The following is a 25,632-nucleotide window of genomic DNA, read 5'->3' as shown; positions in this document are numbered from 1 at the left end:
CAATGGCTTTTTTCTGGCCACTCTTCCATAAAGCCCAGCTCTGTGTAGTGTACGGCTTAAAGTGGTCCTATGGACAGATACTCCAATCTCCGCTGTGGAGCTTTGCAGCTCCTTCAGGGTTATCTTTGGTCTCTTTGTTGCCTCTCTGATCATTTTTTAATAATGGATTTAATGGTGTTCCGTGGGATGTTCAAAGTTTTGGATATTTTTTTATAACCCACCCCTGATCTGTACTTCTCAACAACTTTGTCCCTGACCTGTTTGGAGAGCTCATTGGTCTTCATGGTGCCGCTTGCTTGGTGGTGCCCCTTGCTTAGTGGTGTTGCAGACTCTGGGGCCTTTCAGAACAGGTGTATATATACAGTGGGGGAAAAAAGTATTTAGTCAGCCACCAATTGTGCAAGTTCTCCCACTTAAAAAGATGAGAGAGGCCTGTAATTTTCATCATAGGTACATGTCAACTATGACAGACAAATTGAGATTTTTTTTCTCCAGAAAATCACATTGTAGGATTTTTTATGAATTTATTTGCAAATTATGGTGGAAAATAAGTATTTGGTCACCTACAAACAAGCAAGATTTCTGCCTCTCGCAGACCTGTAACTTCTTCTTTAAGAGGCTCCTCTGTCCTCCACTCGTTACCTGTATTAATGGCACCTGTTTGAACTTGTTATCAGTATAAAAGACACCTTTCCACAACCTCAAACAGTCACACTCCAAACTCCACTATGGCCAAGACCAAAGAGCTGTCAAAGGGCACCAGAAACAAAATTGTAGACCTGCACCAGGCTGGGAAGACTGAATCTGCAATAGGTAAGCAGCTTGGTTTGAAGAAATCAACTGTGGGAGCAATTATTAGGAAATGGAAGACATACAAGACCACTGATAATCTCCCTCGATCTGGGGCTCCACGCAAGATCTCACCCCGTGGGGTCAAAATGATCACAAGAACGGTGAGCAAAAATCCCAGAACCACACGGGGGGACCTAGTGAATGACCTGCAGAGAGCTGGGACCAAAGTAACAAAGCCTACCATCAGTAACACACTATGCCGCCAGGGACTCAAATCCTGCAGTGCAAGACGTGTCCCCCTGCTTAAGCCAGTACATGTCCAGGCACGTCTGAAGTTTGCTAGAGTGCATTTGGATGATCCAGAAGAGGATTGGGAGAATGTCATATGAAACCAAAATAGAACTTTTTGGTAAAAACTCAACTCGTCGTATTTGGAGGACAAAGAATGATGAGTTGCATCCAAAGAAAACCATACCTACTGTGAAGCATGGGGGTGGAAACATCATGCTTTAGGGCTGTTTTTCTGCAAAGGGACCAGGACGACTGATCCGTGTAAAGGAAAGAATGAATGGGGCCATGTATCGTGAGATTTTGAGTGAAAACCTCCTTCCATCAGCAAGGGCATTGAAGATGAAACATGGCTGGGTCTTTCAGCATGACAATGATCCCAAACACACCGCCCGGGCAACGATGGAGTGGCTTCGTAAGAAGCATTTCAAGGTCCTGGAGTGGCCTAGCCAGTCTCCAGATCTCAACCTCATAGAAAATCTTTGGAGGGACAGAAACAAATTGCTATAAATGTGCTCACACTTGATTTCTAACTCTATTTTTATTCACAAATGTGAGTGAAACACTTGCACTGTGGAGCACAGGAGGATGGTGGCACATAAATTGGGGAGGACGGGCTCGTGGTAATAACTGGAGCGGAATTAGTTGAATGGTATCAAATACATCAAACACATGGTTTGATGCCATTCCATTTGCGCCGTTCCAGCTGTCTACTACCTTAGGTACGGATAACATGATTGCCAGACGTGATCAGCAGAGATAGTACCATGTATGATGGTACACAAGTTTTGATTGGTTTACAGTTTAGTACTCAACAGCGTTTTCCTGTCCAGCTAGCGAACAAAACAAGTATTATTTTGTTGCAAGAATTGACATTCCAAACAAAAGGAAATATGATCAGAAGAAATAAATATACACAATATGTAAAAACCAGCTCCTCCCTCGACAGATCATCTCGAAAACTAAAGCAGATAGCTTGCTACGGCCCACTTCCGCGGGTGTGTGGCAATGCACTGCCATTTGGCACGCAGCATGTTGGCAGTGCTTGCTGGGACTTGTAGTGCAGTGTCACAGGCGGTATTGGAAGCGGGACAAAATGAATTGACAACCCAAATCATTGCGCGGGGCCGGATAGAAATGTGTCAGACCTTGTGTTTGACCAGTGCCTTAAGGGATAGTGTGACATTTTGTCAATTAAGCTTTTTTTTCTATTTACCCAGTCAGACGAACTCATGGATACCATCTCTGCGTGGAGTTTGAAGGTAGATTCTGGAGCCATTGCCAACTAGCGTTAGTGCAATGACTGGAAGTCTACAGGAACAGCTAGCATGCTAATTGCCAAAATGTCACACTATCCCTTTACCACTCATTGCCATCACGGTTGACAACTCCGTTGTGTCCTCCTCCCAGAGTGCAAAGAGCCTTGGCGTGACCCTGGACAACACCCTGTCGTTCTCCGCTAACATCAAGGCGGTGACCCGATCCTGTAGGTTCATGCTCTACTACAACATTTGCAGAGTACGACCCTGCCTTACACAGGAAGCGGCACAGGTCCTAATCCAGGCACTTGTCATCTCCCGTCTGGACTACTGCAACTCGCTGTTGGCTGGACTCCCTGCCTGTGCCATTAAACCCCTACAACTCATCCAGAACGCCGCAGCCCGTCTGGTGTTCGACCTTCCCAAGTTCTCTCACGTCACCCCGCCCCTCCGCACACTCCACTGGCTTCCAGTTGAAGCTCGCATCTGCTACAAGACCATGGTGCTTGCCTACGGAGCTGTGAGGGGAACGGCACCTCCGTACCTTCAGGCTCTGATCAGTCCCTACACCCAAACGAGGGCACTACGTTCATCCACCTCTGGCCTGCTGGCTCCCCTACCTCTGCGGAAGCACAGTTCCCGCTCAGCCCAGTCAAAACTGTTCGCTGCTCTGGCACCCCAATGGTGGAACAAGCTCCCTCACGACGCCAGGACAGCGGAGTCACTCACCACCTTCCGGAGACACTTGAAACCCCACCTCTTTAAGGAATACCTGGGATAGGATAAAGTAATCCTTCTACCCCCCCTTACCCCACCCCCCAAAAAAATACTATTGTAAAGTGGTTGTCCCACTGGCTATCATAAGGTGAATGCACCAATTTGTAAGTCGCTCTGGATAAGAGCGTCTGCTAAATGACGAAAATGTAAATGTAATGTACCACGTCTGGCTTTGATCTGTCTACTCACTTCAGAGCACTAATACCCACTGAGGCACAGAATTGCATTTGAAATGCCACTTCTGTTTTCTGTGATAATAATGGGATTTACATGAGGTGCTTTAGTACAGGCCAGGCCCTATGTTCCTCCAGTAACAAAGAGGGTGTAAGTACAATGAGGTAGATGGGATAGGATTGGGAAGGGCGGTTTCGATGGCACTGACTGAATACAAAGTGTCACTAGCTACAGGACAGAAGTCAGGCCAAGTTAGGAATGATGGGACTCCGTGTTTGCATCCCAAATGGCACCCTATTCCCTATATAGTGCACTACTTTTGACGAGGGCCCTGTGTCTTCATCTAATGAGCAGTGGGCTACATGGACTGGAATGGAGAATCTGTCACCGTCAGCATGCCACTTAGCTACTCTCCCTCCCTCCCTCCCTCACAGATAATAACAAGGCATTGACTGAGGAAGTAACATGGACATCAGCAACTTTTACTGAAGGTTATTTCAATTGTCTAGACTTTGGTTTAAGGCAATATTCAATGCCATAGGCCTACACCATGGCACTGACTACTGCTGCACTGCTGGTGTCTAAGATGCCTTTATTTTAGAGCATTTCATTGATGCTGCATTCAGTTATTTACAGAATGGAAAGAGACAGACACCAAGGTAAGGAGATATAAGAGAACTGGGATTATTGAGGAAACTTTCAAGGGTAAGAGAAGACACAAATCCTGGACTAAAATACACAGAGGGCATCCTGATGATTTTGTAATGCTGTAACTAATCTTGTCCCCAGGCCAGCCCACTCTCTAGCAATTGAGGCTGGGTATGAGGTTATGCTGTAATCAGGACAATTCCACAGTAAGAGTGATGCTGAAACTCAGTTTTTCACTTTAAAATGTATGTCAAACATAAACCAATGATTGCAAAGTTAAACAAACCATACAACTTTATGCACAAGGACTACTTTAAACAATTTCCACAGAACATTTTATAAACACACAACCACCCTGCAGATGCAAAGTTTGGTAACAGAATGAAGGTTGGTGCCACTGCATAGCTTCCTGGAATATTTCTGCCTCTCCTCTCTCAACCTAGTCTCAGAGCAAAACGTAATATATTACACTAAATCTATGTCACTTCATTTAGTATGATATGTTACTTTACGTTAGGGTTACATTACATTGGCCTACCAATGTAATAGCGGTCGTACAATATAATACAAATTGTATGACATAGTATCCTACGTCTGGATCGCATTTAACCCATTTAGTATGATATATTATGTTCGACTGCTTTAGTATGATAAGGTATGTTAGTTTAAAGGGTTAAGGTTAGGGTTAGTTAGCTAACATCCAAAGAAAGTTGATAATTCGCTAAAATGCTAAAGATGCCGTGATGAGATTCGAACATGCAACCTTTGTGGTATATGCCTGACCAACAACCCTGCTTTCGTTTTTGCCTTAAGCAACCTACTGTCCATACCAAACATAACATACATACTTGAAAAAACACGGATTTACACGTATTATGTTATATGTAGTCAATGTAATGTAACCTCACAGAAAAATAACATATACTAAATTTAGAGACACGGGTTTTAGTAGAATACGTTTTGCTCTGAGACCAGGCTGCCTTTCTCTATCGGTAACTATAGCTAGCTAGGTGGTGTGGATTATTAGGGGAAACGAGTATTACCATTCTTTTTTTCACATTCCAGGGCACGAGATAAGTAACTCTACCTGGTTTGTGTTTACCTCCTAGTACATGGTTACTGTTTCCAAGCTCTCACCTAACCAGTAACTTACTTGTCGACAATATAAACACCAGAATGTGCCGTGGAACGGCGCGTCTAAACAGGCTGATTCTCATCCCAGCAAATGGGGTAATTTTGCTCGCTGAAAGCAAATATATTGGTGAGAAGACGCACTAACGTTAACTAGGGTAGCTAAATAAGTAAGACATTTGTCAAACTCCAGGGAAAAGACACAATAAATCAGACTTGACATACCTTTTCTTCTGGCGGTGATAATCCTTGTTTTGTAAAACTAAGCACTTGTGAAGAGGGTATAATTCCATAAACTTTTCGTCTGTCTTTTCCCCTTCACATCCCCGTCAACCCAACACCGTGAACAGTCACACCACTACTAGCAAGGTAGAAGCACTACACTCATTTTCTCCGCCTCGTTTCCACTTTCCCCTGACGTTCCCGTTTGTGCTCGCTCCCGCTTTTGCATGCCTGCAAACTTCGCTACCTATCAAGACAGCCAGCAAAAATGTTTTGAGGGAGAGAGCAGTGATGGGGTACTGCCGCCACCATGTGGCGGAAGGGAAAACGTCTCCAAACACCTGTGGTCGCAGCCTGGTCTCATAGACTACACGTAACATAGTAGACGTAATTTACTAGACGAAAAGTGTAAGCTAAAATCCGGGACACTCAAATTAGTATATGTTACCTTTGGTATGGTTACATCTACTATGTTATGTCTACAGAGCCCCACCTGTTTTCAGCCCCACATTTTTTTTTTTTTGGGGGGGCTTGCCTGTTTTGCATGTTATTTTGGCATTAATACGTGTCACATATCAGTTTGCAAACAATGTTAAAAATATATATATCATTGATTTAATAAAGCCACATAGAAACATGGTGTCTTTTTTGTTTTCTTGAGTAAGGCAGCTGCAAAATGCAGGTGTTTCAGCCTAGCTCAGTGCTTTCTGTGGTGGTGGGGCAGTCAGCGGAAAATACAGGGCGTTGCGCTGTGATTGGCTCAGTGTTCTGTCACTCATGGGGACACTACGTCACCGCCAAGTCTAAGGGTAGAGATACTTAAAGAGAAAATTAAAGCCCCTTTGGTGCTGCCATAGAGTTACATTAGAAGTGCCCATCCAAGAAGGCTCAAGGTCATTGGCCACAGATAAAATGACGTCAAATCACGTTATATGTACAGTAGCTTTGATTGGACTGATCATGTCAACATCATACTTTCAAAATCTTAGCTAGCAGTCATCATCATGAATCAAGTCGACAATCTACTGGCAAATCCCTTTTAATCCTTGTCATATGAAGATAAATAATAGATCAAACGTATCGGTGCTCATTGGCCATTGGACATAAACATTACACAAGTTGGAAGCGCACATTCAACAATGAGTGTGTTTGGAAGGAATCGGTGACAGTGGCTAACTGCAAGCATTGCAAAGCAATCACCAGCCTGCTATTCAGCGGAGCGGCTGTGTGGTCCCAAATCTGGGATTAAGGGGCTCTTTTCCAAGTTTAAAATGATAAGCATTCAACATTGGCCATGCTGTCAATGAAGTATTATCTGTGCCGCGCTCAAAACAACTGTTAACTCGGAACTGCGAAATCTTGACTGCAGTGAGTTCAAGACAACTGGGAAGTCGGGAATAAACGAGCTCGGACTGGGAAAATACGTTTCAGCCAACTCTGAATTGTAAATCCGGCCTCTTTCTAGAGCTACAACCTGAAGATCAATGATGTCATCATGATTCAAACTAGTTTTTTCAGAGTTCCCAGTTGTCGTGAAAGCACCATAAATCCAGAGAATGCCAGACTTTGATGACAAAATTTGCCCACAAAGGACCGCCGCGCCACCTTCCTGTTCAAGTGAGCACAGCACAACAGGGTGAGTCCAAAAATGTATTGTATGCTGCTGCATAAATGATGTAATATGCCAGGGAGATATGTATACTGTAGCTAAGAAACGTTGTGTACTAAGCTGTTAGTAGATCATGTGCCTAATAATTTGGTCCCTTTCCCCCTCTTAACTTCAGCCTACTGTTCTGACTTGGTGGTGCACATGTAGCCTATAACCTGTTTTAGAGAAATGTAATTATTGAATATTGTAATAGCTTTCATTGTCTGCTTATTTGCCCCCTTTATTTATACTACGGTTCTGACTTGGTGTACATGGAGAACACTAAGAATGGCCCATGTACTGAATTCTATCGCTGTACATTTCAAAAGTGCTAAACAAATAGTTATGACTACGTCCGTCCTAGCTCGCTCATTAATGTTTTAATTGAAATTACGGATTGCCTCTTATCCACTTGTCGTCCCCTTATGCCTTAGTTTGTACATCTCAATTGTCATTAGAAACCACATTTGTGGTTTAAAAGCAGTAAATGAGGCTGAATGAACTGTTTTGCTGCCAGACAAGGCTCTGCTGATAGTCAGGTGTAGCAGTGGTAAGATGTTGGGACTGCTGTTGGGACAGCTTTATGTAGGCCCTAACAGTTTGTGGGCACCGTTTGTCACCGTTATAGTGCAATTAATGTATTGTTTAGTGTTGTGTTGTGGCTTTGCTGGCATGCATCCCACTTTGTTTTGTTTTTGCCCCACCAAGATTTATAATGCCTTGCAAAAGTATTCATCCCCCTTGGTTTTTTCCTATTTTGTTGCATTATAACCTGTAATTTAAATTGATTTTTATTTGGATTTCATGTAATGGACATACACAAATTAGTCCAAATTGGTGAAGTAAAATGAAACAAATTACTTGTTTCAAAAAATTCTAAAAAATAAATTACGGAAAAGTGGTGCATGCATATGTATTCAGCCCCTTTGCTATGAAGCCCCTAAATAAGATCTGGTGCAACCAATTACCTTCAGAGGTCACATAATTAGTTAAATGAAGTCCACCTGTGTGCAATCTAAGTGTCACATGATCTCAGTATATGTATATACACACACCTGTTCTGAAAGGCCCCAGAGTCTGCAACACCACTAAGCAAGGGGCACCACCAAGCAAGCGGCACCATGAAGACCAAGGAGCTCTCCAAACAGGTCAGGGACAAAGTTGTGGAGAAGTACAGATCAGGGTTGGGTTATAAAAACATATCAGAAACTTTGAACATCCACGGAGCACCATTAAATCCATTATTAAAAAATGGAAAGAATATGGCACCACAACAAACCCGCCAAGAGAGGGCCGCCCACCAAAACTCACGGACCAGGCAAGGAGGGCATTAATCAGAGAGGCAACAAAGAGACCAAAGATAATCCTGAAGGAACTGCAAAGCTCCACAGCAGAGATTGGAGTATCTGTCCTTAGGACCACTTTAAGCCATACACTCCACAGAACTGGGCTTTACGGAAGAGTGGCCAGAAAAAAGCCATTGCTTAAAGAAAAAAATAAGCAAACACATTTGGTGTTCACCAAAAGGCATGTGGGAGACTTCCCAAACATATGGAAAAGGGTACTCTGGTCAGATGAGACTAAAATTGAACTTTTTGGCCATCAAGGAAAACGCTATGTCTGGCACAAACCCAACACCTTTCATCACCCGAGAACACCATCCCCACAGTGAAGCATGGTGGTGGCAGCATCATGCTGTGGGGATGTTTTTTTATTGGCACGGACTGGGAAACTGGTCCGAATTGAAGGAATGATGGCGCTAAATACAGGGACATTTTTGAGGGAAACCTGTTTCAGTCTTCCAGAGATTTGAGACTGGGACAGAGGTTCACCTTCCAGCAGGACAATGACCCTAAGCATACTGCTAAAACAACACTTAACCCTAACCCCTAGCCTATCTAACGTTAGGCAGCTAGATAACGTTAGCCAGCTAGATAACATTAGCCAGCTAGATAACGTTAGCCACCTAGCTGACGTTAGCCACCTAGTTAGAACTCGTAACACATATGTTTTGCAAATTCATAACACATTGTACATTTTGCAAATTCGTAATATATTGTACGTTTTACAAATTCTTTACATATAATACGAAATTAGTTATGACATTTACAAATTAATACATACCATATGAAACGTAACATATCATACTAAATGGGTGTCTCAGTTTTATGTACAGAATAATATGAAATGCGTAAAACTGACTGTCCTACCGATCCTAGACTTCGGCGATGTCATTTACAAAATAGCCTCCAACACTCTACTCAGCAAATTGGATGTAATCTATCACAGTGCCATCCGTTTTGTCACCAAAGCCCCATATACTACCCACCACTGTGACCTGTACGCTCTTGTTGGCTGGTCCTCACTACATATTCGTCGCCAAACCCACTGGCTCCAGGCCATCTATAAATCACTGCTAGGCAAATCCCTGCCTTATCTTAGCTCATTGGTCACCATAGCAACACCCACCCATAGTATGCGCTCCAGCAGGTATATCTAACTGGTCATCCCCAAAGCCAACACCTCCCTTGGCCGCCATTCCTTCCAGTTCCCTGCTGCCAATGACTGGAACGAATTGCAAAAATCTCTGAAGCTGGAGACTCTTATCTCCCTCACTAACTTTAAGCATCAGTTGTCAGAGCACCTTACCGATCACTGCACCTGTACACAGCCCATCTGAAATTAGCCCACCCAACTACCTCATCCCCATATTGTTATTTATTTTGCTCATTTGCACCCCAGTATCTCTATTTGCACATCATCTCTTGCACATCTATCATTCCAGTGTTAATACTAATTGTAATTATTTTGCACTATAGCCTATTTATTGCCTTACCTCCATAACTTGCTACATTTGCACACACTGTATATATATCTTCTGTTGTATTGTTGACTTTGTTTTACCCCATATGTAACTCTGTGTTGTTGTTTTTAATCGCACTGCTTTGCTTTATCTTGGCCAGGTCGCAGTTGTAAATGAGAACTTGTTCTCAACTTACCTGGTTAAATAAAGGTGAAATAAAATAAAAAATAAAAAGGGTTGGTGGTCACTGCAGTAATGTCAAGTGTGGCTACAGCAGACTCATAAAGCAACTGTATACAGTACTGTTCACACAGTATATAGTATATCAGATCTCAATATTTATTGCCTGATTCTTTTCATTGTCACATGCGATAATGAATTTTGACACTATCTGTCTATCTATCAAGGTTACACCCCATTACAACTGAAATGTATGGTGGCATTCAAAAATGGTTGGTAGAGGTAGACAATGGTACACGTCACAAATAATTTCTTAGTGGTATGAACGATATACTATATATTATATTTTTTTCTGGTCAGGTTACTTTTAGCATTTTTGAACCAGTCAATATAAGACACAATAGAATCTTGATCCCTTCAACAGGGCCGGCTCTAGTGGGGGTGCAGGGCAGGGCAGGGCAGGGAAGGGCAGGGCAGGGCATTTCCCTCCCAAACATTCATGTTGCCCGCCCAAATGATTACGCTGAAGTCATATTAGCTCAGAAACAGCCAACAAATTTCTGCTGCCCACCCAGAATTATCATCCTAGAACTTGCCATGCACTTCCATAAGAAAGTTTTAATGAGACCGAACGAGTCAAGCACAGAATTAGACTGACACCAGGTAGGTTCTCATATTTAATCACACATACATTTACATCATGCAGTCAATCCAAAATGGTGATATCATTAAACCTTTAACATCCCCTCCACCTCCTCCAATGAGAGTGCTGCGATTGTCCCCCAGTTCTCTATGGGTCCGTCCCAAATGGCACCCTATTCCCCATGTAGTCAAAAGTAGTGCACTACATAGGGAATAGGGTGCCATTTGGGACGTAGCCTAGGAATGATCCAGTACCTTTTTCCATTGATGGAATCCTTATCTGTCAATTAGAAATGTAAGTAACTATTACACAGTAATAAAATAGTGGCTACGCTTTTCTTGAGAATCAATGCAAACAAATGAATTTGGTAAACATCATGGACAAATGGTAGTTGTTCTTTTTCTGTACTTTCCCATTTCATATCCATTAAATTGATGGAGTACAGTGGAACCCTGGCAGGTAAGGATAGGGTACTATGCACTTTGGAGACGATGTTGCAAAGCATTTACTGTTCTAAAGGTTACACAGAGGAAAACTTGATAGACTTATCCTGTCAAAGGAATAGGCTACCTACCTCTCCCAAAATAGCCTCTAATAACAGAAAATCATGGTTTACACCCCCATAAGTTACCACAAATTGGAGTATTTTCTAACCCAGTTTAAGGTTTAAACTTTACACTAAGCGCAGGAGTATATGGAGAAGAATTCTGAAGTGCTATCTGTCAATTTTATGTCAAATCCTTCCAAGACAACAAACGTTCATAACCTAAAACACCAACACCTTATCGTGGCTGCAGACTATTAAAAAGACTCAACCCTGGTCACACATAACAATATTTCGTTGATATATAATAATTGTACTCACAAGATGTCAGTGTTTTTGTTTTATGCTGGGCTACAAATCACAGCAACATTTTAGCAAATGCTTCAGAGTTTACACAACATGACATAAAAACAAGGGTTGGAGAGACATTTTACTCACATAAGAAAAGATAATTGAAGGGGATTCGGGAAGAAAACAACAAAGGCAAGACAAGAAGTGTAAAATGTATAAAGTCCTTGGCTCCCGACTACAAAATTGATGAATATTAAACCACTTCCCAAGATGCACTGCTTTAGGATGGGCTGCATCTGAAATGGCACCGTATTCACTATGTCGTTTTGACCAGGGCCCATTGGGCTGTGCCATTTCGGACCTAGACTAGTTTACCAGCGGACTGAACCCGACCAATCTCCTTCCTAGCCGAAGGCCCCCTGCTCATCTAACTGGCTGATCAGTGGCAAGGGCGAGCCAATCAAACACTGCCCTCCAACATTCCAACCAATACAGATCAGATATGCTTGTCAAGCTAGGGAACAGTGAGACAGATACACAACTACACCAATCCACAATAAGATTACATGTGCACTTCACCCGACTCAACCAAAAGAGGGTGATTTTGGAAAAGTCAGAGCCTGCCTTATATCGATTCCCAATATTAATTTCAACAGAGGCTCCCCTAGATGTATTTACTCCACTCGTCTTGACATTACTGGGGGTGGGGGGGACCGAAAGGAGCCCATTGACAAAAGTACTATAAACAGTTAATTTACAAATAACATTTTAAAAACAACCACCAGCCAATATCCTTGGTTTGTTTAGAGGAGGTCAGGACAAAGGTGGTGAGTGGATGAGAGGACCTAGCTAGCTAGAACAGGACAGGAGTGTGTGTGCCATCTGTGTTCCAATGTGCAGATAGATAAATAACATCCAAGCATAACACCGCATTTAAAACCGTCGAAGAAGTAAAAATATAGGGTGTCATTTGGGATGCAAGCCCTGAAAGCTCGCTCCTGATCAGACTCCTCTTTCCTTCTCACATCTGTTTAATGTAGTCACCACACCAGTTTGTGTCACTTTATTAATAATAATAAAAACAATGGCCACCAAAGGTACTCTGTATTTAAATAAATCTAAATCGCACCTCTTGGCATTTCAAATCCAAAACACATCTTATGGAAGCATGTGCAGTGCCATATTACATATGTACAACAGGACAGTAGTGCTCAAAATGCCATCTATTCGGTTCAAACCTTTTAAGAAGCTTGTAAAATCTATTCATAGAAAGAGTGTGGTACAACCAGTAGAATAATAATGAAATGTACTGTACAAGAGATTAGCCTAAGAATGTTTGTGGTATCAAGGACCAACATATATATTTATTTTGTTTCAGTCGGCTTCTTATTTTTCTCATCTCTTTTGAAATCCCGGTTATCGTACATTCACATTGGCACAGTGCAGACTAAACCTTAAGACATCAAAGATGACAAACAAAACTACAAATTCAAGTCAAATGTAGTTCATTGCGCCAAGACTGTACTCTGCAGTTGGTGGATGTCTTGTTCTGTGTTTTGTTTTGTATATTAAATTAATTTCGTCGTCGCTTTTTTCCAGAGAGAGGAAACATGAAGGTAGGTGGATCTGTACAGGCCAGGAATATTTATATATTTATATTAAAACTCCTCACTCTCTCTAATATATAGCCTGCAGGGAGGCAATGGCTGTAATGGAATGACAGGTTGCCAGGGTGATATCCATCTGCATCTTCTGTGGTCATGTCCCCTCCAGTCTTCAAACGATTCAGATGCGAGAGGAAGAGAGAGAGGGGAGGTGGGGAGAAGAGGGAGGGCTGTTAGTCTTACCAGACATGGGTGACATCCACTAACACAAAGTGTTACTGGCATCTTCCTAGAGAGAAATAATCTGGCATGTTAGATGTACATGTGGTAATAAGATTTTAGAAAACATTAGCAGGGGTTGGCAAAAAAACAAACATGACATATCAGAGGATCCTTGCTAGCCACCAGGAAAGTCAAGGCCATTCAACCACAAAGCAGTCTTCAGAGCTCTACTATTTAGAATCTATTAACACAAGTCAATTATAAAGACAGTAGAAAATCGACCCATTAAAAACTCCCAAGCCCCATGCAAGTGAGCTGCCTCTCAAACAGGCCCATTCATACTAAGTGTGTTATGGGCATCATCCCTGTTTCCTCCTGCCATAGAGTGACCTGTCCGTCTCACCTGTGTATCAGCTCCTGTCTCTACTCTAGAATGGTGTAGCAAACAAAAGACATCCAGTCAGCGGCAGTCTTTTGGGCGAAAATAGCTCGTTGATGAGAGGTCGAAGGAGAATGGCAAGAATTCTGCGAGCTAACAGGCGGGCCACAAACAGGCAAATAACAGCGCAGTACCACAGTGGTGTGCAGAACGGCATCTCGGAACGCACATCTCGTCGGTCCTTGTCACGGATGGGCTATTGCAGCAGACGACCACACCGGGTTCCACTCCTATCAGCTAAAAACAAGAAGAAGCGTCTCCAGTGGGCACGCGATCACCAACACTGGACAATTGAGGAGTGGAAAAACGTTGCCTGGTCCGACGAATCCCAGTTCCTGTTGCGTCATGCTGATGGCAGAGTCAGGATTTGGCTTAAGCAGCATGAGACCATGGTACCATCCTGCCTGGTGTCAACGGTACAGGCTGGTGGCGGTGGTGTAATAGTGTGGGGAATGTTTTCCTGGCACACGTTAGGTCCCTTGATACCAATTCAGCAACGTTTCCATGCCCCGAAGAATTCAGGCTGTTCTGGAGGCAAAGGGGGGTCCGACCCGGTACTAGATGGGTGTACCTAATAAACTGGCCATTGAGTGTATGCGCCATTTAAAATACACTTTTATACAAAGCAACTTACAGTAGTGCTTGCATACATTTTTGTATGGGGGGCACCAGTGGGAACCAAACCCACGATCCTAGCATTGATTGCAAGCACCATGGTCTACCAACTGAGCCACACAGGCCCTACACATTACAACACTGCATCAACTCTTTTAGACATATGGGAGAAGACAAAAGGATCACCATGTTGGGAGTTATCAAACTTGTGTTTCTCATCATATTCTACAGAATATTTTTCCCATTGAGGCAGTAGTCAGTCACTCACTTCTTGTCTGGCTTCATGCCTCCCCCTCCCCTGATGGCCACGGTCTGGCTGTTCTGGTAGAAACCCCCTCCGCTGCGGTTCACGTTGGGGTGGGTGGGAGACGCCACTGGAGGATGGCCAGGACGAATGGGTTTGGCTGTGGAGGGGGGCAGAGGAACACAACAGTTTAGGAACGGCATCCATTTCTATACTGAATAACGTTTGTGTTCAAAGTTCAAGGATCAAGTTTATTTTGCCATTTGTAGGTATTGGAATACATTTTTGCTATGTGTTTTGTATGAACTGAAAAACAAAAAAATAAGTCATACAAAAGACAGTCAATGTAAAAGCAGTACACAAAAATATAGGCTAGAGGAACTGTTTAGGAATGGCATCCATTAACATACTGCATATCCAACCATACATTAACCACCAGGATTACAGCATACAGTGTGTGTGTCTTCCCTCTCTCCTCACCGATCTGAGCGGAGTGGCCCCTCCTGGCCATGTTCTTGGCCCTGACGGCATCTTTGATGCGGTCCACCTCCTGTTGGTAGCGTTTGCGGTCGCGTGCGGCGTTCTCTTTGGCCTCCTTCAGCGCCGACTCCAGGGCCTTGACCCGCTCAGCCGTAGCACGCAGACGCTTCTCCAGTTTAGGAAGCTCACAGCGCAGGTCTGCATTATCACGGACCAGCTGAGAGAGAGTGAGAGAGCGAGAGAGAGAGAAAAGTTTGGCAAATTAGCCATCTCCAAAAGCACTAGAGTTGGTATGATTTCAGTGTGTTTGGGTCTTTTTGTTGGTTTCATAGTTGAGAACATACCTGTTTGTGAACCTTGGTAAGCTGCTCCAGGTTGTTCTCCAGAAAGGAGATCTTCTGTTTCTGAGCTGCGCTGCCTCCTGTGTCATCAGAGTCCATCTCGGCACTCTTCTTCACTCTGGTAGCCAGGTCCTGGACAAAGAGCTTCCTCAGGTTGTGCAGAGTCTGGAGCTCCTTGGTCTGGCGGAATTGGGGAAGTGACAGAGAGGTTAAAGGTGAATCGAAACACTCACCTAAATTACCCTTATTTTTTGCAATTATTATTCATAGAAAGGCATAAAGATTCATGAAAAGAAAGAAGTTTGACTACAAAGGTTTATTAAAATGTACCTTTTAACTGCCCTTTAAGGGGAAAGCCGAAGAGCTGTTGTTATCTGTAGTCTACTCACCACTGTCTCCTCCAATCCCTTCAGGTCCTGTCTGGCCTGCTCTCTCCGGTCCTGCATCACCCTGCACAGCACAACACACAGACGCATTAGCCACAGCTTGACTGCAGTAACATTGGACAAGTATAGTGCTAATCTAAGCTAACCAGCAGTGATAGCTTCTATAATGAGCATGTTATGTGGGCACTAGTGAACAACATCATTGGTATATATGCCGCACAGTAATTAGCGATCACATATTCTGAACAAGCCCACTATCTGTAGGTGTATGTAGCGTACGTTAGCTCGTGAAGTTTGCGGCTCTTCTCTTGGTCGGTGGACTTGAGTTTCTCGTGTTCCACCCTGAGACGCTCCTGTTCCAGCATGATCTTCTGGTTCAGACTGGAACAAATCAAATCAAATTGTATTTGTCACATGCGCCGAATACAACAGGTGAAATACCTTACTGTGAAATGCTTACTTAGAAGCCCTTAACCAAAAATGCAGAGTAAAATAACATTTGCTAAATAAACTAAAGTTAAAAAAAGTAACACTATAAAATAAGAATAACAAGGCTATATACAGGGGGTACCGGTACCGAGTCAATGTGCGGGTGTACGGGTTAGTCGAGGTAATTGAGGTCATATGTACATGTAGGTAGGGTTAAAGTGACTACGCTTAGATAATAAACAGTGAGTAGCAGCGGTGTAAAAAGGGGGTCAATGCAAATAGCCATTTTATAGCTTGGGGGTAGAAGCTGTTAAGGAGCCTTTTGGACCTAGACTTGGCGCTCCGGTACCGCTTGCTGTGCGGTAGCAGAGAGAACAGCCTATGACTTTGGTGGTTGGAGTCTTTGACCATTTTTAGGGCCTTCCTCTGACACCACCTGGTATAGAGGTCCTGGATGGCAGGAAGCTTGGCCCCAGTTATGTAACACAACAACACCACCTTAGCACTGGAGACAGGAGACATTGTAGTTGCCTCAAATGGCGTATGGGACGTAACCACAGTAAACAGTGGACAACGTGTGCATGGGGTTGCGTTTAGTCTCTTACTCCTGCAGTTCTGTGATGAGGTGCGCCTTCTTGTCCAGCTCATCTCTGAGGCTGCTGATCTGTTTCTGATGGGCCTCACGGTGACCAGCGATCTGTTTCTCCACAGCCTCCTGGGGATGACAACAGAGGTCAAGGGACACCAATCAACATCCGTAACATATCATCATAGTAGGCAGTCGGACAAGTGGACTAGATTGGACAAGTAGGGACTAGTCAACTTTGTCATCTGGAATATATCATGACTTCTGGGCTACGTCCCAACTGGCACCCTATTCCATATGTAGTGCACTACCTTTAACCAGAGCCTGGTCAAAAGTAGCAGACTAAACTCCACTCCATGGTGAAGGAAGTTTATGACTCCACCAACGGCGTGGAGCCGAGACCAGGTTTATGTGGAATCTATCTCCGACTAAGTCAATTCGCCCAAGGTCAATACTTCAACAACAACAAAAAATTATGAAGCCTGGTCTCGGCTCCTCGCCATTGGTGAAGTACATCAGAAACTTCCTTCACCATGGAGTGGAGTTTAGTCCGCTAGGTCAAAAGTAGTGCACTATATAAGGTATAGGGTGCCATTTGGGTGGCAACACTGATCTGAAATGTAATTTGGAGTAATAAGCAGCCCTATGGTATGGACAAGACATCCTACCTTGACTTCATTGGCAGATTGGATCTCGTTCTCCTTCTCCATGGCGGTGACTTTCTCTGCAAAAGGGAAACATTTGATCTTTGTCACTAGGTGGCACTATAGGCCTTACATCTGTTTTAGAGATGTTTTTAAGGAATGTAGTCCAATATGTGTTATCAGTGCATAGAGAGCAGCTGTGTGTGCAATAGCTGTAGCAGTGTGTGTGTGTGTTGTACCCTGGGCACTGATCTTCACTAGTTCTTCGCTCAGAGAGTCAACGTTCTCCTCCAGCTGTCTCTTCTTCTGCTCCACGTTCTGGAGGTACTCTGTCAGGGACTTGATCTTAGCCTCGTGCTGCATGGGGGGAGAGAGATGGGAGACTGTTATTTACACAAGGGGGTTATGTGGATTACACATCTAGTGATTCTTTAGCAGGTCTCAGTTTGATGACTGTGTTCATGGGAGGAACAGGAGAGAGTAAGCCTGGTCCCAGATCTGTTTGTGCTTTGCCTTCTCCATTGTCATTGTCAAGCCAAACATCAGTGGAAGATTAGGTTGGTGAGAGTGATTATGGTATGGTGGCCAGGGTTGGGGCCAATTCCATTTAAATTCAGTCAATTCAGGAAGGGAATTGCGTTAGAATTGGACTTTCAGTTTACTTCCTGAATAGACTGAATTTAAAATGGAATTGACCGCAACCCTGATAGTGGCAGATTGAGGCTGTTGTGGAGTGTGTGGATCTAGAACTATGATGAGAGAAGCTGGCTAATACGCATAGAGAACCTTTAATAATGCACTTTCTAAATGTAATGATATGGTAATACCTGTTGGATCCTTAGCTGACAGGCGGCCAGCTCCTGGTCATTCTCGTCCATCTTCTTGTTGCTCTCTGACTGGGTGCTCTCCAGCTGCTTACAGCGTTTCACCATGGTCCTCACCTCCGACTTCATCTTACTGATGTACAAACGAGCCACCGTAAAGTCCTCATCTATCAGACCACTGCCGTCGTGTTGCTAGGGGTGAGGGAGGTGATTGAGAGAGAGAGACAGAGAGAATGAGAAACAGAGAGAGAGAGAAAGGAGTCGGAGTAGTGTTCTCGTTTTATTCAGGTTTAGGAGAAAATGATTTTAAACATTTCGTTTAGTTGGCAATAAAATAATACCCATCTTTGGAGTGTCATGTGGTGATGTGTCATGTCCTTTTACCTTGATCTCGGTGCTGCCCACGGCGATGCCAATCTCTGCCAGGTCTTTCAGTAGTGATGACATCATCTCAGAGACCCTCTTCTTCTGGTGGTTGCTCATGTCCTTCAGTTTCTGCAGCTCAGAGTCAATGGACGTCAGGACGCTCTGGAGAGAGAAAGAGAAAAACATTTTAACATAAATATTTCCTAAATATTAGGGACAAAAAAGGGCTATGACTGACTTGTATAAAATATTTTGAGAATATATTGAAGCAACCAGGAAAAAATTACATGCAGGTCCTAGAAAGCATGACAATGAATAGGACACAGATAGCTATCTTCATGAGCAGGGACAGTGGGTGACATTGTCTCACCGATTTCTGATTGAGCTCGTCGCTGAGCATCTCAAACTCCTTGGTCTTGTCCTCCACCTCCTGGCTCTTCTGGTCATAGTTAACAGCCAGCTCCTCCAATGCCTGCAGAACCTCCTTCACCTCATCCTTGGAAGCCTCGTTCTCAGCCTGCAGGCGGTTCAGCTCCGACTGCAGGTTATCATGGTCGCGCCGCGACGACACCAGCAGCTACAAATACAAACATGTTCTGAATCCATTTTATGATTCAACCCATAGGGCTCTGGTTAAAAGTACTGCACTATATAGGGAATAGGTTGCCATTTGGGAAACAGACAAACTCACCTCTTCCTGGTCCAACATCTGCTGCTTGAGCTTCTCAGCTAGCTGGCTCTGCTGGTTGATCTCATCATCCTGGACACACAGAGAGAGGACATGGTTAGCATCACAATCATTTAAAACAGGGCTCAAACTGTATGTTGAAACGATCAAGTTTGTCTACATTTTCGCCTCCCTTTGAGCATTGTCTAACTTCAAAATGAGGTGGTTAACATCGAGTCCATGGCGGTGTTTGAGAGAATCTGCTGCACATAAACGTCAGAGCCTGCTCTCTGCACAGTACCCTCTCTGAATTCAACCATTGACTGTTCCACACTGTGGTCTCTATGACACTCAGCTCCATTCCTTCAACTTCTTGGCTGTTCTGTTCCTACAGGACTGGAGGTTCTGTGGCCGGTTTCACCATTGAGTTGAATCGAGGGTGCAATCGGCCCATAATGGAGATAGCCGTCAATGGCTCTGCCCATGCTGTCACAGAAGCGGTCATTGCAAAGATGAAAGATTAGCTTAGACACACACACGCTCTGTGGCAGGTCTCTCTCACCTTATCGTCCAGCTGCTTGTAGAGCTTGGCCAGCTCCACCTCACACTTGTCCTTCTCAGCGTCAGTCAGACGGAGCTGGGGCATGTTGGGGGTGGAGGCAGGCTTGTCGTTGGGCACATTGTCCAGGGCCAGCACCTCAGCTTGGGCCTTCTCCTTGTCAAACTGCTCGTCCACCGGCACACTCTCACCTACAGGGGGCAGCGTGGTCACACAGAAAGCTCAGACAGGAGTAGGATGAAGTTGCTTCTAGAAGCTGATCTTCGATCCGTTTTGCATTTCCCCAACTAAGGTTAGGATTGGTGGAGGGAAAGCTGATCCTAGATCTGTACCTAGGGGAAACTTTACCCCAGAGAGGTCAGACAGACACCCTGCTAGGCCTTTACTGTACAGCGCAGACCTAGTAGAACAGCAGGTCTTGTTCATTAAGGCATACCGTAGCGATACTGTTCGCAACAGAGTGTTTTTCTTCCGGTTTGCACCCATTAAACACGACCCAGGTTTGCATGGTCAATGTGTGTGCGTGCGTGCATACATGTGTACGTTTGGTGTCGTGTTAGGGAGGGGGGATATTTGAATAATCTACGATGAATGAATTTGTTGATGAAGCTAGGGGAGGAAGTGGAGTCTTTCCACTCAGAGCAAATGGTTTCCAGTGAAGTGATGAGATAGGCCCAAACCAGGGCTGCGACCCAAATGCACTACTTTTGACCAGAGCCCTATGGCCTGTCAAGGGTGTCAAGGTTAAGACGGCCCTGGTCAAAAGTAGTGCACTACATAGGTAATAGGATGCCATATGGCACTCAGCCCAGGTGAATGTCCTCTCCTCCTCACCGTTCCTCCAGCGGTTGAGCTCATTCTCCAGCCAGGTGATGGTGTTCCTCAGGGCCTTTCCCTTCTCCTTCTCCCTCTCATACTTCTTCTTCCACTGTTCTGCCGTCAGCTCCACGTTCACACACACCGTGTTCTTAATGGTCTTCGCTCTGGAAACATCACAAACAGGACCAAAGCATTACACCCTAATCTAATTCAGCCGCCCTGAATAGCTCACAAAATAGTGATTGTGGCAACTCATCGCGAATTGTTTATGTATTTTTTTCATATGATGTAAAACTCATCACCACACGTTTTGCTCTGTACTGAAAGTGCTCCATCTTGAAAATCTGACTGCTGACATGCACACTTTTTGGGGGATTGTATCAACAGTGGACTACTGAAAATATCGTTTTTGAGTGAACTATCCTTTTAAGAGCTAGTGAGTGAGCCCACCTCTGTCCAAACATGAGGGTGGACTTGGTCTCCGACTCGTTGTAGGCGGAGGGGGAGGCGCAGATGACGATGGTGGTCCTGCAGTTCCCCCCCAAAGAATCCTGAAGGATTCTGGTCATTTTACTGTCTCTGTACGGGATATAGCCCTGAAACAAAGCAGACCAAACAAACAAAGAAAATTCATTAAGAGAAACAACAATACAATTGCCTCCAGGTTGTTCAATTCTGAACAAAGAAACTAAACAAACCAATCTATGATTAAAATAAAAGGTGTAGAATTATACAACTTTGAATCAGCTTGAACCAAAACCTTGCCTTGAGGTACATGTATTTTGATCTCTTAAAGAATTGAGAATACTGTTGATGTGAGGTATTGGTCTTTAGTGAGTCTATGCGTCTTAGCACTGAATGAACACCAAACAAACTGCCAGTCATAATATCCGTCATAGTAGAGAAGTACTCACAGAGCCTTCAGCCAGGGCTGAAATGACATTGCCCAGTGATGACAGAGACTTGTTGATGTTCTTGGCCTCGTCCAACACGGCACCCTCTGCTCCTGTCTTGCTGACCTGGGAGGAAAGAGACAAACAGGGACCTTCTGGTAAGATGGAGGACTTGAACAGTAACACTTGCTTTGCAACAGAGTCCTTAACATTGCCTAACAATGACATTGCCTAACAATGTTTATCAGTCCTGATAATACCAAGATTAGGCAACTGGCAAAAATGGGGCAAAAATTAGGCTCACAAGATTAGGCAACTGGGAAAAGACAGATGGGCTATGTGCATTTGCACAGAAACGGAAATCTATTTTCCATTTCTACCATGCTGCAGAGAGGACTTAAGTGTGAGAGAGTGCAGAAGAGAGAGCGAGAGAGACCGCTCTTGCCAGTACACCTTCATTAAGATGACGTATCGGTATCTGCCTCAGCGCTCATCAGAACGGGAAAGAGCAGTGTGCAGGTTCCTCTTTTCTTTTCTAATATGATTGTTTTATTCCCACGCACCTGCGACACGCTAACTCCGATGTGCAAGGGCTTTTCCTACCTTTTCACTTCCAGCCAGGTCGACGAGGTGGAGCTTGCCGCTGAGTTTCTGCTCTGTAGCAGTGTTCTCCTGCTTCACGTTGATCTGGAAGATACTGTGGCTTCTGGAGCTGTGCTCGTTCATATCTACAGCGAGACAACACATCTGGGATCAGCGCTGATCAAGCAGTTATATTAGTATACAAATAGACACAGGTTGCATCTCAAATGGCACCCTATTCCCTACATAGACCAGAGCCTACATAGACCAGAGCCCTCAAAAGTAGTGCACTATAAAGGGAATGAATATACACTACAGACAGAGTGTATAATCATGTAGTCTGTGGCGCACTGGTTCTTATTATATACAGTAGATTGGTTAGATTTGATGGATGAGTCGGTTTCGGTAACCAGAGCTCTGACATGCGTGAGAATAGCCTGGATGCTAAATCTGTTTGTGTTCTCTTGCCAACTCCTTATGGAATAGTCATGCCATGTTTTGCATGACAAGGAGTCAGTAAGAGAGCAGAAACAGATCTGGGACCAGGCTAGCATGAGAAAACATTGAGCACATTAAACCATTTCTTTTTTTTAGGGGGTAGATCAGCTTTAATATTGCAGATAGATTGTAACTTCCATCAATGTAATTGTCTGCGTCACTTCCAATCCTCCAAAGTAGTGCACTATAAAAGGAATAGGGTGCCATTTGGGATGCAACATTGGTGCGGTCTCTTACTTGTAACTGCTACGTGTCTGTTAGATTTGCCTTCGTCGATGGTGTCCATGACTTCCTCTGGGCTGCAGACAAATCTCTCAGTGCATCCCTGTGGACAAGAAAAACCTATGATGTGACACAGGACCATCTTATAAATTCTAAATATAATAATAATAATAATAGCCATTTCAACAGGTGCTTTTATTCAGAGCGAAATGCACTAGTGTGTGCATACATATCTTCAGAGAATGTGTATTTTCATAGGGAATAGCTACATTAGCAAGGTCAGATGACACCATGTTTTTTGTTCTTAGGTGGCTGCAGTCTAACTCTGTGACAGTTTACTGGGTGTTAGTTAGTTCATCCCTGGATTGAAGACTCACCTTGACATAGGGAACTCTGTTTTTGTCTTCATGCACTGACAGGTTTGTCTTTGACACTGGAGAAGAGAGAAGGAAACATACAGCATGGTCAAGACTCTAGAATATTCTGGCTAGTTCTGTCTCCACAGCAGAAAGCCTGTCTTCTGCTTACAAATCGAGATTTAAATTAGCCCAGTGGTCTCCAACAGGTCGATCGCAAGCTACCAGTAGCTCGTAGCCCATCTATGAGTAGCTCGCCAAACAATTCTGAAAGTATATGCAATTTTCACGTGTTCTACCGCAAACTATCATAAACAAATCGAACAAGTATCAGATACCGCAAGCTCCCAGCTACTACCTAAAGAATGCAACATTGACATTATCCCACCCCTGGTTAACCACAATTAGCTTAAAAAGCCAAACCTAACACAATATATGCCAATTAATTTCCAGCAATATTGCCCGTCTGTCTGTGTGGTGTGCGCGTTTGCCTGTCACTCCGTGTGTAGCCAGTTGATGTGATAACCATCTTGTGGGTTGACAGAAATACTTTCTCCAAAACCTTCTCAATTAAATGTTAACTGCAAAGTAGGTTTACCTGGCAGTAAGTATATCATTTGTATCTGTTATTTGCAAACTTTGCTATGAAATTAGCAGCAGTGTCACTAGACCGGCACATTAGACGTGCCTTTCCTCACTCGCTAGATGTGCAATTAAAGGGGAATTACACAAAAAAATCTAAATGTGTGAGTGTTCTTCCAGACCTTTAAAATAAAATGGTATTCAAATGTGATGTAAGAATTGACATGGACTCAGAACATCCAATTTCGTTGCTTCTCTATGAACAATTGAAATTTTGAGTGAAAAAAAATAATTATCTAAAACCAGGAAAAATAAGTGAGAATACAATTTTGAAAAATATAATAAATAATTTGGGTGAGAAAAAAACAGATTTTCTAGGGCCCCCCTTAGAGGTGTTTATTAACCATTATTTTACTAGGTATATTGACAGAAAACATAGTGCACTACTTTCTCTTGTACACTAAGGACCCAGGGAAGAGTTGCAGGGGAGAGGAGAAGAACGTGCCTATTTGAAAGCTAGAAAAAAAAAAAGGTAGCTGGTGACATGTTAAATTTAAAAAAAAGGAGCTCTCATGTTAGAAAAGGTTGGAGACCCCTGAATTAGCCATTTAAGTATCATTGACAGCATTTACACAGGCAAACTAATTCTGACTTGTTTCCACTAATTGATCTTTTGACCAATCAGATCAGCTCTTTTGCCAATAACTGGGGAAAAGTTCAGAATTGGGCTGCCTGTATAAACGCAGCCATAGCGTGTGTGAAGAAACCTCATGCTCAAACTGGGTGAGGAGAATTTACATAATAGCAGATACAGATACAGCATGTTTACGTAGCAATATGCAGACATTCTTTATTTTCAGTCAACATTTTCATTACAATCTCAGTAACATTTCCACCCTTTTCCTGTTTCAACATGCAACATTTCATTAATCAGATCTGCTCTATGTAGCCTTTTAACAGATCGTTATGTAAACTAGCCAATTATCCACACTACTGTAGCATGGCCACGAGCCAAAAGGAGAGGCACGCTACACATTGTGTGTTCCAAATGGCACCCCATTCCCTATGTAGTACACAACTTTTTGGTCAAAATTAGGGAATAGGGTGCTATTGGGACAGTCTGTGTTCACTCTGCCTGGGACATACCATCCAAGAGGTCCCGAATCTTGTCCAAGTAAATTTCAAAATATGAAACCTGGAAGAGAAGAGTCATCTCTTATTAGCTGGGATCCCACAGAGAGAAATCAATAGGTTTTAAAAACCTGCTAAGTGAAGTGATTCTACTGAGTGTCTTTGAACTAGCTATGGCAAGTCAAGGTTAGCAAGCTGCCTATGGAGAGTAGGAAGAGTTGTTCTAATTGGACAGAACAAATCTGCATCCCAAATGGCACCCTATTCCATACATAATGCACTACTTTTGACCAGAAACTATGGGCCCTGTCAAAAGTAGTGCACTATATAGGGAATAGGGTGCAATTTAGGACGCAAACAGGGGGGATGTATTTGTAGAGTACTAACCAGTACCTACCTTGATATGGAACTCCAGGTTCTCGTCCATGGAGTAGATGTAATTAAAGATGTCCTGCACTATCCTGGGGATGATCCCCATTCCATCTGTGTCATGGAGGTTACCCTCCATCGTGTGTGTTTTGCCGGAAGACGTCTGTCCATATGCAAATATTGTCCCATTGTACCCCTCCAGAACATCTGTAAGAAGAAGACTACTTTATTAATTCATACGAGACAGAAATGTGTCTTCTGTACTCAACCCCTCTCACAGAAATACACACAAAGAAACAAAATAGACAGCCCGATCATAAGGAAGTAGTCACTGCAAAGTTACTCCTCTTTCAGACCGGCTTTCTCCTCAGGTT

At 43.6% G+C, this 25,632-nt stretch overlaps 2 protein-coding genes across 5 annotated transcripts in view; both read right to left on the bottom strand.

Annotated features, from left to right (window-relative positions):
• The window catches only part of LOC121581294 (rho GTPase-activating protein 12-like), a 132,297-nt gene extending 126,802 nt beyond the window's left edge, over positions 1 to 5,495 (bottom strand). For all 4 annotated transcript variants that reach the window (XM_045224739.1, XM_045224740.1, XM_045224741.1 and 1 more), the window contains exon 1: positions 5,295 to 5,495. The gene's annotated coding sequence lies outside the window, so the exon portion shown is untranslated. The remainder of the gene's footprint in view (positions 1 to 5,294) is intronic.
• A 5,091-nt stretch (positions 5,496 to 10,586) lies between these two features.
• The window catches only part of LOC121581295 (kinesin-1 heavy chain), a 36,424-nt gene continuing 21,378 nt past the window's right edge, over positions 10,587 to 25,632 (bottom strand). The window contains exons 3-24 of the mRNA XM_041896814.2: positions 25,287 to 25,465; positions 24,905 to 24,953; positions 23,198 to 23,253; positions 22,836 to 22,923; positions 22,122 to 22,246; positions 21,540 to 21,644; positions 21,076 to 21,221; positions 20,641 to 20,789; positions 19,810 to 19,997; positions 19,272 to 19,340; positions 18,951 to 19,157; positions 18,599 to 18,742; positions 18,218 to 18,406; positions 17,630 to 17,747; positions 17,415 to 17,470; positions 16,766 to 16,875; positions 16,011 to 16,112; positions 15,735 to 15,795; positions 15,349 to 15,525; positions 15,005 to 15,221; positions 14,549 to 14,684; positions 10,587 to 13,174 (exon numbers count right to left, since the gene is read on the bottom strand). Coding sequence (XP_041752748.2) covers positions 13,159 to 13,174; positions 14,549 to 14,684; positions 15,005 to 15,221; positions 15,349 to 15,525; positions 15,735 to 15,795; positions 16,011 to 16,112; positions 16,766 to 16,875; positions 17,415 to 17,470; positions 17,630 to 17,747; positions 18,218 to 18,406; positions 18,599 to 18,742; positions 18,951 to 19,157; positions 19,272 to 19,340; positions 19,810 to 19,997; positions 20,641 to 20,789; positions 21,076 to 21,221; positions 21,540 to 21,644; positions 22,122 to 22,246; positions 22,836 to 22,923; positions 23,198 to 23,253; positions 24,905 to 24,953; positions 25,287 to 25,465 — 2,687 coding nt within the window. The 3' untranslated portion in view covers positions 10,587 to 13,158. The remainder of the gene's footprint in view (positions 13,175 to 14,548; positions 14,685 to 15,004; positions 15,222 to 15,348; positions 15,526 to 15,734; positions 15,796 to 16,010; positions 16,113 to 16,765; positions 16,876 to 17,414; positions 17,471 to 17,629; positions 17,748 to 18,217; positions 18,407 to 18,598; positions 18,743 to 18,950; positions 19,158 to 19,271; positions 19,341 to 19,809; positions 19,998 to 20,640; positions 20,790 to 21,075; positions 21,222 to 21,539; positions 21,645 to 22,121; positions 22,247 to 22,835; positions 22,924 to 23,197; positions 23,254 to 24,904; positions 24,954 to 25,286; positions 25,466 to 25,632) is intronic.

Source organism: Coregonus clupeaformis, chromosome 14 (assembly GCF_020615455.1).
Source record: "Coregonus clupeaformis isolate EN_2021a chromosome 14, ASM2061545v1, whole genome shotgun sequence".
NCBI lineage: Eukaryota > Metazoa > Chordata > Actinopteri > Salmoniformes > Salmonidae > Coregonus > Coregonus clupeaformis.
This window is presented reverse-complemented; position numbering and strand designations above follow the sequence as displayed.